This window comes from Actinia tenebrosa, unplaced genomic scaffold (genome assembly GCF_029948245.1).
Source record: "Actinia tenebrosa isolate PJP-AT-01 unplaced genomic scaffold, QUT_ActTen_1.0 PGA_scaffold0__85_contigs__length_37466705, whole genome shotgun sequence".
NCBI classification, from domain to species: domain Eukaryota; kingdom Metazoa; phylum Cnidaria; class Anthozoa; order Actiniaria; family Actiniidae; genus Actinia; species Actinia tenebrosa.
In genome coordinates this window covers 17,339,047-17,353,229 of record NW_028292569.1, presented here as the reverse complement: position 1 = coordinate 17,353,229, position 14,183 = coordinate 17,339,047, and the positions used below count along the sequence as shown (strand labels likewise).

General features: G+C 35.9%; 1 protein-coding gene across 2 annotated transcripts in view; it reads right to left on the bottom strand.

Annotated features, from left to right (window-relative positions):
* Nucleotides 1-13,397, bottom strand: part of LOC116298490 (uncharacterized) — a 36,634-nt gene extending 23,237 nt beyond the window's left edge. For both annotated transcript variants that reach the window (XM_089033834.1, XM_089033838.1), the window contains exons 1-20: nucleotides 13,216-13,397; nucleotides 11,961-12,028; nucleotides 10,379-10,510; nucleotides 9,566-9,819; nucleotides 9,155-9,245; nucleotides 8,188-8,574; nucleotides 7,334-7,440; nucleotides 6,585-6,870; nucleotides 5,483-5,673; nucleotides 4,688-4,866; nucleotides 4,282-4,454; nucleotides 3,883-3,966; nucleotides 3,610-3,785; nucleotides 3,362-3,434; nucleotides 3,170-3,277; nucleotides 2,623-2,870; nucleotides 2,250-2,352; nucleotides 1,437-1,658; nucleotides 567-683; nucleotides 103-177 (exon numbers count right to left, since the gene is read on the bottom strand). In XM_089033834.1, the coding sequence (XP_088889960.1) occupies nucleotides 103-177; nucleotides 567-683; nucleotides 1,437-1,658; nucleotides 2,250-2,352; nucleotides 2,623-2,870; nucleotides 3,170-3,277; nucleotides 3,362-3,434; nucleotides 3,610-3,785; nucleotides 3,883-3,966; nucleotides 4,282-4,454; nucleotides 4,688-4,866; nucleotides 5,483-5,673; nucleotides 6,585-6,870; nucleotides 7,334-7,440; nucleotides 8,188-8,574; nucleotides 9,155-9,245; nucleotides 9,566-9,819; nucleotides 10,379-10,510; nucleotides 11,961-12,028; nucleotides 13,216-13,268 (3,127 nt within the window). In that variant the 5' untranslated portion in view covers nucleotides 13,269-13,397. The remainder of the gene's footprint in view (nucleotides 1-102; nucleotides 178-566; nucleotides 684-1,436; nucleotides 1,659-2,249; nucleotides 2,353-2,622; nucleotides 2,871-3,169; nucleotides 3,278-3,361; nucleotides 3,435-3,609; nucleotides 3,786-3,882; nucleotides 3,967-4,281; nucleotides 4,455-4,687; nucleotides 4,867-5,482; nucleotides 5,674-6,584; nucleotides 6,871-7,333; nucleotides 7,441-8,187; nucleotides 8,575-9,154; nucleotides 9,246-9,565; nucleotides 9,820-10,378; nucleotides 10,511-11,960; nucleotides 12,029-13,215) is intronic.
* Between the last annotated feature and the right edge of the window lie 786 nt (nucleotides 13,398-14,183).

Here is a 14,183-nt window from a genome sequence, read left to right as displayed (position 1 = left end):
TAGGATTTAGGGGTTGATAACACTGAAAACATGGTTATCAGTAATATAACAAGCATTGAAAACTAGATAATTAGACAATCTAATGTTGATGTCGTTACGTACCTCTAAACCGTTGGCATTTTTCTGATGTACCATTTATATTGCAGGAAATGTTATCCAAAGGACACCGTAACGATGCTGTGAAGAGAAGAAGGATTAATGAAAAGGTTTTTAGCAAATTTTGAACCTCCCATCATAAATTGAAAAAGTTATATAGACTAGCTGCATGGAAATATAGCGGTTTGATACCAGCCATGACAAGAGGCATGAAAATTTGAATCGGGAGAGCCTACGTAGCAAGCAGTTGATGTGATGTATTCATAAAAATACGATGAATCAGACCTAATATAGTAGATAGAAAGACATCAGAATATGATAGATTTTCTGATACATTACAACAACTGAGTTTTATGTAGGATCTCCCAAAGGCAATCTGGTCTAAATTCAGTTTCCCAGGAAAAGAGACTATATTATTGTGCCTCTGTCATGGCTGCCATGATGTGATGGTGCAAAGCCTCTATACTGACCACATATGGTTGGTTCATCTGATCCATCTTGACAATCCAACACGCCATCGCACGTAGAGGACCATGGAATACAAGTGCCATCAAAACAAGAGAACTTGTTGTCTGCACAGTCGTCTCCTATAAACGAGAAATATTTTAACTTCACCAAATATTTGAAAATCACCAGTGTGAGAGAGTTTTCTTGGAGCATATTTATTTATATGTGCAATAAAGATTATTATTATTATTGTTATTATTATTATTGTTATTATTATTATTATTATTGTTATTATTATTATTATTGTTATTATTATTATTGTTATTATTATTATTATTATTGTTATTATTATTATTATTATTGTTGTTATTATTATTATTATTATTATTGTTATTATTATTATTATTATTGTTATTATTATTATTATTGTTATTATTATTATCATTATTATTATTATTATTATTATTGTTATTATTATTATCATTATTATTATTGTCATTATTATTATTATCATTATTATTATTATTATTATTATTGTTATTATTATTATTGTTATTATTATTATTGTTATTATTATTATTATTGTTATTATTATTATTATTATTATTATTATTATTGTTATTATTATTATTAACACACAAAAAGGGTCCCTTTATAGTTGTTTTACTATTAAGCAGACACCTTCAGGACTTTTCATGGTGATCTCTTAATAGAGGTGTCTGCAAAACAGAGGTTCTCTTTAAGATTAAAATGGACAGTTGTTTTTATTATCTGAAGTAGGTATGTTTAAAAAGAGAGTGTCTGCTTTATTTGTACCCAACCTAGACCATGATGCATCCGGTTTAACGAACCAGGAAAAGGCATTTCTTCTAAAATTTCTATGATCAACTAACCACAGCTTTTTTCATCCGAACCGTCATCGCAGTCTTTAACTCCATTGCATAGATCAATCACATTTAGACAATTGCCATTGGGGCATTTGAACTGGGATGATCGGCACTCACAATCCTTTTCATCTGACTTGTCTACGCATGCGTAGTCGCCATCGCATCGTAAGTACGATCTGACACACATTCCGTTATAACAACGAAATTCGTTGTTGTCGCAGGAGTGTCCTGAAAAAAGTTAATGAGTTGATATTGTTTTTTTTACAATAACTTACACATTTCTAACGCGCTTATTGGTTATCATTTTATCATTAATAAGAGGACAGACAAATAAACTGATGTCAGCGAGCACGCGCTCTTTCCGTTGGTTATCTTGATCACTAAAAATGAGAAGTTTTTATCGTTTTTGTTATTGTAAAAAACAAATGAACATCAGTTTTTTATGTCCTCTAAGTTATTGACACTACATTTCGTCATTTCATCAAAACTGACGTCTATTCCTTAAATAAATGTACTACAAATAGGCCGCGCAATACACATAATAAGAAACTATTACAGTATAGCTAATTAATCTATATAAATACTCAAGTTCTGAATTTGCTGAAGTTGTGCCCCTTCACTTTAGTTTAAATTAACATTCGAGATTATTTTGATACTAAAGCCATAAACCCGATTAAATGTGCCTGCAATAAAGGACCACAGCGGTACGTATTTTACGGATCCCAAAATGGTCTGTACACCCCTATTTTCTAAAACCATTTGCGTGCAGATGTTAAATGATATCGAGTTTTCGATTTCTATTTAGCATTTTGTAACTACCTGGTCTAGCGTGAGAAGGTGTTGTGTTACACTTCTCAGTAGTAAGTCGAATGTTTCCCAAAGCGACGCTTCCACTGCCATTGCAATTTCCCTCGATCAATATCTAAAGATGCAAAGAGGAAATAAATGTCAACACGCACATACAGAATTGCCTTTGGCACAGACACCAACCGCCATTCCTAAGTGGATGAAGAAGAGGGGAAAAAAAACGGGACTCACAACCCAGTGAAACTGAACCCATCGAATTATATAAGGAAGGCCCATGAAACTGCACTTACGTAGGTATGCCTCTTTGGGTCCATAATTTGATTCTAGGCAATGCCCTTTCATTGTTTACCAAACTTTTGGCACATTTACGAAATAAACAAAGTACCTTGCTAGTATCATCTGCTGGCCAAGAGATTGCTGTTTCTTTCCATTCCATACCTTGCAGTCCTCTAAGACTCCATAAAAGAGCTTTCTTTAAAATATTTCTATTGAAGACTTCCAGCTTACAAGATTCGTTAGGCATACGATACGAAAACGTCAAACAAAGTCCTGTACTTTGAAATAAAGGTAGCGGTCTTACTGAGGCACTGTGTAGCCAGGCTGAGTTTCGCCCTATGAGTTCGAAATAGTGTTCTGTAGAAAAGAGGCCAGAAAAAAAGAGCGGGTTGGCAGTTGTTGTAAGAATAAGTCAGATGTTTTACCATTTTGATGCCAAGGTTTATTATAATGTTTTCACAATAACCAAATAGACTTAAATGAAAACATTGGGGCTCGGGTGCATCTCATACCTTTATGCTACAGCCCTTGCAAGATCGACAGTTTCGAAGAAAAAAGCGCATGGTTTATCATAGCTTTTTGTGCGCCCGCAAAGATTGCGCATCAAAAATGCTCGACAACTGAACTTCCTTTTAAGAAGAAACAGCAAAGAATACCTTGAGAGCTGCTGTTATGTCTAACTTTCCAGCCATTACTTCCATCGATACCATGATAAGCCCAGTAACATTCATGTTGCAGATAAAAACAGTTCAAGACAACAAGACCTTGAAATGACATCAGAAAAATAAATAAATAAGAAGTTGTTTCAGGGTATCAATAAGTGTTTTTTTGCAGATATCTTTACTTACTTCTTATTTCAAGATGTGTTAAGGTCTTTGTAAGTACTTTGGCTTCTTCTATGCTTCTTGTAATTTCCGACACCTTTCAAAAAACATCAGAATTTGAAATAAATCCCTTTACTTACTGGCAATATTTTTTAAACAGATCTCATCACTAGCTGAAAAAGCCCGGGAATACCAAAAATGATGAGCCCCGCAACAACAAGAACGTTAAACACTTGTGCAATATTGAATGTGCGCAATTAACAATAGCTTACTTTGATGTCGTACAATCCAGGAGGAGATGTAATCCTTATTACGCTAGAGTAGGAATACCATTCACATGTTGTATGCAAGGAGGAGTTGATTAGAAGATTGCGGTTGAAAATATGTAGGCTGACTGACTTTGGACAAGTAGGACAAAGAATACCATGACAGCAAAGACGATATATCACTGCAACAGAAAAAAAGGTCTCAATTTTTTTATATCTTTATGTGTTGCTCCTAAGTAAAGTTATTGTAATTTTTTCATTACTTGCCAGCATCCTTACATTTGAGGTTTATCGACTGTCCAACTTCGAAAGAAGGCTGTTTTGGTTTGGGATTGACAAGTGAGATGTCGAGCTTTGTAAGTCCTGGGGAACAAAAGAAAAATGGCTAGCATATGAATTGCAAACACAACAGCATTTATGGCAACAACAGAAAGTGATAATAATTGCAAAGACAGAGCAACACAAGCAGCTACGATATCCGTGGCATCACGAAGAACAACTCAACAGTAGCAACAGCAAGGGGACCACCACAACCACAATCATCACAACCAATCGCACCATCGGCCACACCACCACCAACAACTTCAAATACACCACCAACCACACCGCTTACCACATCACCAACTGCAACACCAACCTTGGACCAATTGTATAAATAACCTTTTCTTTGGCCTATACCTGGAAGCAGCCAGAACATTTGAGATATACCAAGAGGTAAAAGGCGCTTTCCAGTGGGGAGCCTCAAACCAACACCTAAAAAGCCTGCCCCTTGAGAATCCTTGACAACTCCCTCGACCATCTGCATACTACAGGAATCAAGTGGTATATCGCGTGACACTTGCCCTGGATACCTGCATGAGGTGATAATATTGCACATCATTGGTCAGAAATAGAGGGATGGAGGGATGGAGGGATGGAGGGATGGAGGGATGGAGGGATGGAGGGATGGAGGGATGGAGGGATGGAGGGATGGAGGGATGGAGGGATGGAGGGATGGAGGGATGGAGGGATGGAGGGATGGAGGGAAGAATGAATCAATGGATGGAGGGATGGAGAGATGGAGAGAACAAATAGAGAATCTCACCTGTCCCAAACACCATATCCAGTATAACTTGTAACATCAGCTATTTTCATATTTTGTTGCTCGGATGTATCCAGGTCTTCTACGAAAGAAACATCTGAAAGATTCTGTACCGTCCTCAGCCACACTCTGCACTGATCATCACACATGGCATAGAACGTATAGTTCCCAACAGACGGAGCCTCAAAAGTAAATTTAAAAAAATTCAAATCGATTATAATTTCAAATATCGGAAATAATCTTTTTTTTTCCCTAAAGGGCAAATCCAAAGAGAATCCAGAGGACTAAATATTTCGACTTCTTTAGCTTCGGTTTAATGTTTTCCCATTTTAGATCATTTTCTTGATAATAAGATTCTTTATTTGAGTCGCATCCATATTAATGTGTCGTCCCTTGCGTCCCTTTGAAACAAGTTTCTACAAGGTTTAAGAAAACAAAACATAGGACTATAATGACGATAAATTGGCCTTCCAAATTAAACAGTCAAACAAAACCTACTCTAAACAAAAGAAGTGCTCTATTATGGGGCAATAAAGAAGCAGGTTCCGAATGGCGAAGTCTCAATCTGAAGTTCAACTACAAAGAAACGATACACTGGGAACTGACACGTAATATGTCTGAAATGGGAATTAACATAATGCCCCATTTAAAAAAAAGAGGTTTAGAGAACTACCTCAGTTTGCTATTACCCAATAAAGCTTTGCAATTCTAACACCTCTCTTTCTCTTAGTGATTTTGCGGAACGGCCCATTGCAAAACTCCTGGAAAATGAACTAGAAATCCTTCAAATTCTCTCACCTGAATAAAAGCTGTCAATCTCTGCCCATAGTTGTCCAGAACGCCTCCATTGGCAAGGTACTGTGGTAGTATGTTGCTAGAACTGGGATCGGAGAGTCGTTTTGGGCTATTCAAGAAAAACGACAGCTTTGAACCTGGGCTTACGTCAAACCACATCTCACTTCGCACGCCTCGTAACTGATTAATGGAATCTAAAAAAATAATAAGATAACACTCATTAAAGTGTTACTCTGACGAAAATCGCTGAAACTTGGATTCAGCTGAAACTTCCTAAGAATACTCTTTAAAGGTCCAATAATCACTGTATGGAGTGTTTTCTCGATATTCAGGACAAAAGTATATGATATTTTTACGATTATTTTTTTGGAGTCTGTGACGTCATACACTCAACATCGAACATCGCTCCATACATTTGTAGTTTATGATCAAAATATCAGTAGTAAAGGGAGAAAGAAATACCCAAACACCCCAAAATATAAATTATAGTCACAAGTAATGTGAAATAAGTACATTAGCTACCCTTTGGGCTTCATAGGAATAAAATAAATTAAGGATTTATATACAAAGAAATATATGTAGCAACATTTGGCTGCTTTTTAGGCGGCTAAACTATCATTTTGTTCAGTATAACATGAAGTTTTTCATTGGCTTTTTATTAAATCAAGCATCATTTATGAATTATTTTTTTCATTTTTTTCTTCTATACCCATAGAAAGTAATCTTAATATTAATATTCAAATAGCTAAATTTCTTAAGTTTGGCACAATTAATATCATCACCAAAAATAGCATTGCATTTATCCGTCCATTTTTTATCAAAATCATCTGATCATCAATGTAAATAATACTTAGACCGGTAAATGATATTTATACAGCATCAATAATAATAATAATAAGCCATCATGGCTTTGACAGATAATACCTAAACTGTCTATTTTGACATTATGCTCAACGTTAACCTAATTAAAATATAATGATTGCATAATAACATTAAGGGGGGCTAAGGGGGCTAGGGGTCTCAGCTTCATAGTTACTCTGGTGACTAACTTTATTTAAGCAAATATGATATTATGAATGCTGTTATTATTAGCTGTAACACTCACCAACAGCATTGACAACAATTTCACAAATGGACAACTGCGATTGGTTCCCGATATGCTTGATGTGAAGCTTTAGTGCACGAATCGGAGGCTGGCATAAGAAAACACGTGACCTTTTATTCATAGCACGTTGGTCAGTGGTTTGGCACCTGACTTCTGTACTACCCTTTGATAATGTTACTTGAATTTCTGGCAAGCTGTTGCTTCGACTACAGCTCAGGGTTGAAACATGAACTTTGTAGATGTAAGAAGAACCTTTCAGACTCATTTCAAACCAAGGGTTGTCTTGCTGGAAAGAAAATCATGATATATGAGCACCATTTTAGTATATGTCACTTTTGGTCTGGTGTGGAATTTTTACCAGCTGAATGACAAGTTTTGAGTAGAAATGTACATGGATGATTGAACATGGGGTGGTGCTTGCCCTTCAGTAATGAGATTCATGTATTTCATTGAGCTCAGGGGCAATGCCAGGATTTTCCAAGGGGACCCCCCTGGCTACATCCTTGGAGCTGATAGATACCAAGAACTTTTTTGGCATGATGACTGCAGAGAACGCTAAGTCACTCTTCCCAAGCTACTTCGCATTAGGGGGAAACGATGTAGCTAATTCGTAGCCGTGCTTTTGCTTTACCGTAACTTATACTGTGGCCATGCCTACCCCTTGCGAACGAATGAATTATTGGCAGTTATTTAAGTCAGTACCTAAATTATGTTTCCCACTTATACGAAACCTGTTATATCTTCCTTACCACTAAAGTCTTTGAACAGGTGTCGAATTTGCCATCCACCACTAGATGAGGAGCAGTCTTGGCTGCTTGGGAGGACTGTGTCACTATCATTCCAACGGCGTGATTCACTGGTAACAAAAATATAAAATAAAGATCCCTCATCTAAGACCTAATTTGCGTATGTGTCTACTGTTATAGAAGAAACAAGTTAACAATAATAGTGTCAGTGCTGTTGGAGAAAAAAAGTAACTGCAATATTTTCATGAGTATAAGAAAGATTTAAAAGTACATTTAGTAAATCAGTTATGGGGTCGGTCGTCTACCGTATCTTTTTTTCTGTATGCCGAATTACGAAGTGTTCACAAATTTGTATTCCCAGGTGCTGATTTGTAATGAAAGTATTCAAAAGACGGAAATTAACGAAAACCGAACGAATGAATGATCGTACCTTTCTTTTATCATTTTTAGTAAATCGATTCGCGATTTGAATGGCTGATCGATAATTGTTTTTTAATAGACCCCTTCACAGTTCCCCGCGCCATCTTGAAAGGTAGCCGTGCCTTTGCATCGAAGCGAGACGAACGGTGAGCTTGGAATGATTAAGATCTTTTTTTGAAGTGCTTATCAAGCCTACAGTATGTCTTCCTGATTTCAGTGCCCTTATAAAATAAATGAGAATGGCCCCCACTTTTTTTTGGATACGCGGTCTTATCAACCTGAGATGCTTTTCATATTTCTAATAACTTTACTGATTCTCATTCAAAAATGGTGCATTGGTGCTCCTTGCATTGGCTTTCAATGATTCTTTGATCATTTTATTAGATAAGTTCACAGCCTGACAGAAAAAAACTGTCTCATTTCAAATCAGTACTTACATGAGATATTCTTAGAAGAAGCAAACAGCTGGGACCAGACCATGGCAGGAGTATTGCATTGCTTCAATGTTTTAACCAAAGAAACAGTTTGCTGTGTCAGACTCGTCCCCACGTAAACTGGTATCTGCCCGTAAAGTCTCGTTTGAGACGAGAAGAAGAAATCCTCGCCATTGAATATTAAATTACGCTTAGAATTGAAAGCCCGTTTCGAGATCCTTAGTCCTCTTTTGGTTTTTCTTGTGATGTACAGATTATCATTTGGGTGCAGCATTTGTTGGGGGAAAAGAAGGCTGTATTGGTAGGCATCTGGAGCTGGTGACGGGCTGATTCGGTTTGACAGAAGACCGTTATTTGACGTGTCTGCATAAACATAAAGCCGAAGAAATTCTGGAAAAATGAAAAAGGAATCAGTTAAGGAGGACTTAAAAGAACCACTGAAGAGTAGACGTCAAAGAAAACCCGTTAAATTCAATAGTTAAAACGGGCCTTTAATGTTCAGCTCCAAACACGAACAACATGTCATTTCTTGTGGCCCTATTTGTATTGAACCATTGACCAACCTCTGGGGTTGATCGCCAATGATGCGCACTTTCTCGCCGATGCAATTTAGGGTGTTTGGTTTTTACCGAGGAAGGAAAGGTCGGAGAGCTCGGAGAAACAGCCTCAAATCAAGGGACAGACCAAACAAGCCCTTTTAATTGGGTGTAATTAGTGTTTTCCCAGTTCAGACTACTTGTCATTCAATTGAGAATAAGATTCTTCGTTTAATAGCTGAACATGAATAGACACACGAATATGGATACAACTCAAATGAAGAATCTTATTCTCAAGAGTTTAATGGTTGCATTAGAGAAAACGCATGAATATGGATACAACACAAACAAAGAATCTTAAAGAGAATAACAAGTGGTGTAAGGTGGAAGCTGATAACCAAGGTAAAGAAGTCTGTTCTGCTCAGTTTGCATACCTTTACGTTGACATGCCTGAGGATGAAAAGAGATGTCGTCGATGGCCACGTCTCCTCCAAAACTGATCCCTCTGACTCCAATGAATTCAATCTATGATACGATGTGACATATCAAATTTTGAAAAGATAAATTGATAATAAAAAGATAAAAGAGTACTACAAGGATTACGAAGCAGTTTACTCTTATTTTCACTTGACAGCAAACAATCGAAACAGTCTTAATTTATAAATAATTTTCCACGATCAGAATTTTGTGTTCTAAGATGTTGTAGCTAACTACGTAACGGTAACTAAGGGGAGTCTGAACCATAAATTGTGGCGTCCTGTCCTTGACCACAGGCAGACTAATTCAAATCTTCATTGCGTACCATTTTAGAGTTACTATATTCGTCCTTGCCATATATCGCTTACCTGATATTCCGCAGTTTCCAAAATATTAATTTGCCCTCTGTACCATTTGTTACCTTGTTCACCAGCTTTAAACCACAAAAGACGAAGAGAACGTGTGTTGTTCACATGTACTTGTAACTGTCCAATGTCTTCACCAAACATATGATACCAGAAGACCATACACTGTTGACCCCTCATCCATGGACTCGTCAAACGAGCAGTCTCACCAAGACGACGTGGGCTGGATGCTTCGATGTATAGGTAGGTGCCTTGCCCTTTAAATTACAATGATGTACCAATCAACCATACATTAAATAGTCGCCACAATTTCATAATGCATTATTATTATCTCGTGGCATTATACGCTAAGGTATTTGTTTGATTAATAAAAAAGGTTGGTGTGATTTCTAACGATTTTACTGACTACATAAAATGTAGGTGTAGATGAAAATATCGGCTTTCTCGTGAAATTCAACGTGGAATTTCCGAGTCAGACAATAAATTTTACTAAAATTTTTTAAAGTCTGACTGAGGTCATCGTCAGAATATTATTATCTTATTACTGATATGTAGGTGATTTTTTCATTTCTTTCGTTCTATTTATACAAAACCACTTCGATTTAAGGGATTGGGGCACCTGACCTTGTCATGCAAGTCTCATTCGTAAGTTAAGGGTCTTTTTTTAAAAATCGACTTACAGACACGGCGGCCATGTTGGTTGATACAAAAATAAAAGTTATATTAAAAAAGTTATAAAAAACAAGCTATAAAAACAAGCATTATAGCAAAAACCCTTCGCGGGATCTTGCAAAGTACACGTCTTATATTACGTACCGGTAGTATGGTCCCCATTAGGGCCTGTCATAAAACTAGGTGTAGAGCCTTTTCTTAAAGTCCAGTCGAACTGATCTTTGCTATTTACGTTTGTCCAGGAACATGTGGACATGTCATCAAAATTACAGTCACCTATTACAATAATACAATAACGTCAAGGGCAAATCTAAAATGTCAAATACTTAGAGGAGAGAGCCTAGGAGTTTTTTATTTGTTTGTTCGACTCAAAAACCAATGTCAATCGTACATTTTTAGAGGTTCTGTTTTCTATATATTTGAGAGAACCCTGGGAACGAAGATGACCGTAATTCCTTGACAAAGGATGCCAACATTTGACCTATGTTGGGCCATACGTAAAGGCCTTTACAGGCAACCATTTAAAAGCTCAGCTCCACTGGTTTAAAAGTAGGTTGCGGCAATAGTAGCTCAGTTTTACTTGGGTATCAGTCTAGCAAATAATTGTTAGAATGAGTTTTCCTAATTCATAAGAAGTCGAATTTTCGTGTCACAGGATAAGGAATGAATTCAGTCTTTTGGTATTTATTTATTTATTTAGTTAGATTTCCCCGTGAGGAACCACACCACAACAGCATAGGCAATTACTGTGGGCCCTGTATAGTGTTTCACGGGCACTGAAGATAGTCGTCACCAGCGTCTTCAGTGGGTCTTTTTGCGTCCGTCTTATACAAGGTTATATAGTGAAGACAGACGGGGCCAACGTTTATTAAGTCCTTGTTGATTTGTAGATGAAATTACTTTGGCAGCACCTTCTCCCCAGTTACTTTAAGACCCTGAGTGTTGGTCTCTTCCGTCCGAACGAGAGTGTGCGGATTGAGTTTTTAGTGACAACTGTAAGATAACCCTACTGCTAGGGCTAAGTCTTTTGTTTTTCGTGGCCCCTTCGTATCATAAGCGACAAAAGAGGCTAAGTCAATTGCTTGAACAGGAAGACAGACAGACATATAGACAGGTGCACGCATGAACTGCAAACAGGCAGACAGACAGACCGACTTAATTAAGCTTAATTTTTCAATTTTGAATGCACCAGTATAAAAAATCAATATGCTTCTGCCGTTTTTCTAGATTTCTTTTGTTCTTTTTTTAAAACACGTTTTTTTTGGTAGCTGCATACTCATAAAACAGAGAACCAAGCTAGCCATGACAGGAAGGATGAAATAATATCCTTAGTGTTGAGAAATATCAATATTAATATTACACGTTTATGTTACATCCGCGGTTTTATTACACTTTTAGGACGGCATGAAAATCAGGTGTTTTTTTTTTTCACTTTCCTTTTGTATTTCGCTAGTGGTATTGGAAAAAGTGACGTTTTTTTTTTCCTGCTGAAATTGTTCTCATTCATGCAAACTGATCTGCTTGCATAAACTCCCCCCCCCCCCCCCCCCCCTCAAGACCGTATTAAAAAATTGCTGACAAACTATGCTCTTCAGTTAAGTCTGTCGTCGCTATCATATTTTCTCTAAACAAAATTCGAACCTGCGAGTACAATATTTTCGGTGTGATTCCTAATAATGAAAAAGAATTACATCAAATGATTAAGCTAAAGCAGATATTGGATAACCTGTCATGTTGCTTCCACTGATGACGCAAGGAATCAATGCCAGTACAAAACAAAACATCGCTTGAGATCTGAAATGAAAAATAAAAGAGAAAAAGTCAACGTGAGTGGTCATGACAGATTTCAACTAGCTCTTGTTTGATTAATTTACTCCAAGACAAAATTACTAGAAAACTTCTCATCGCTGCAATTTATTTCTTAAGTAGATTTAAGTAGTGAAACCACAAAGCGAGAAATAGAAAGTGTTTGTCAGTTTAGTTTAGGCTTTTTTCTAACGTTTTCAAAAGAGAAAGAAAGAAAAAAAGGAAAGAATTCACGAAACAATGGCTCCAAAATCTTAGTAACGACGACCGAAAAAAAATCCATAATGATGGTAATTCCAATATTTGTAAACATTAATAAACATGAACAAAAGGCGTTTTATGAATAAAAGCAAGAACGACAGTAATTTGGGTAATGTTTGCTCGTATGAATATCTAGCATTGCTTTGAAAATAGATAGGAAAAATTACAAATAAGAAGGAAAAATAGAATATGACTAAAAATGAAGAGGTTTGAGGCGCTCAGGAACAAACAAAAACAAAAAATTGTTGAGCATTTATAAAATAAGTTAATTAGATAATTTCTGGTTTTGGAACAAAATTATCCAATGAAAAGAGCATAGGATTAAAAAACTTCCCTTAATTTACAGAAATAATTGCTTTTCTTTTGATAGCCTTGTTGTGAGAGCTATCTTCATTAGAAGTTAGTTAACGTAATGACTTAATTCGAACCTTTGATACTTTCTTTGAATTAAATCTTTTGCTTCCTAGATTTAAATCTAAGTCCTTACTGATATCATCATCTATAAACGAACCTTGCTTCGGTAATTACTATTGTACTTTCTTTTATTGTGAACAAGTTTATAACGAAATAAACAGTGAACGATTTTAACGCAGAAAACAGTCGGAAATTTTCAAGTTATGCGATAAATTCACATCGCTTTATGAGTTGAAAAATAAATCAATTAGTTCATTGAATTAAAATGCGGAAAATTATCTTCCTAACTTATAATGCGTTTAAAAAATAGAACTAAAAAAATTGGAATACCGATTATAGGATGTATAGACTTTATTCTACTCTATGCATATTTTGGGACGGTTTTTTTTTTTGTTTTTTTTGTTTTTTGTTTTTTTTTGTTGCTTTAATAGCGATTTGTTTGCCACCCTGAATCAAGTATTTGTGCCATTGATTTTTCTTAAACTATACTTTATATGTACCTTGATATCGTCGGTACCTGCTCCGGTTTGGAGAAAAGTGGATTCCACTCCATGGAGAAAGCGGTCGAAAACCTTGCTAACAGAGCTGCCTTATCTTCTGTGTTTAATGTCGATTATTGTTCGTTATATATTTGGATGTTCAGATGTTTGTGCGTTGATACACATGTATTGAAAGATAGTGTAGAATGGTCACTGAAGTCGTGTATGCCAGCTTTTGTTTAGATTCTGCCAGGCCTGTGTTTGTTCAGCCGGACGATCAATCAATCAGTAAAATGAAATAGAGAATTATTACCAAAAATGAAGAAACGAACATTATTTGGCAAAAAGGGAGGAACTTATGTAAGTAAAAGGAGAAAGAAAGATAGCAAAAAAGTTTTTATTAACAATTAAATGTTTTAACATTAAAACCATCTAAAAAGACAATTATATTCGGCGAAAAGTACAACGGTAGGTCTCATGACTTTTGCAGGTTGGCTTTCAAACAAGCCTTGCTATTATAGCTCATTATGTTTCTCTTGCAAATTTTGACTCTGTAAATTAATCTTCTTTTCTGGCGCGCAGGTGTGAGTAACAAATGAATTTCACTTAACCTCAATTAAAAGATATAACTAGCTAAAAACTAGTGTGAGCTGCGTCGGTGTTTCTAATGAAACAGTAATGATGAAAAGGTAAATTATACACCGTGAAAAGATGAAAAAACTTACTTAGTAAGTTTTTTCATCTTTTCACGGTGTATAATTTACCTTTTCATCATTACTGTTAACCTCAATTAAATGTTTGTTGAAATTGAAGATATGTAAAATTTACCAAGAGATATAACAACTGCGCTATATATAAAACAATTGGTATTTTAAAATGCCATGATATATTCCTATAATGAATAATGAGTGAACTTTTAAAAAAAGGAAGAAAAAAAAAAAAAAAAAAAAAAAAAAAGGCGTGGGAAGGTAAAAACTAAAGAGGGAGGG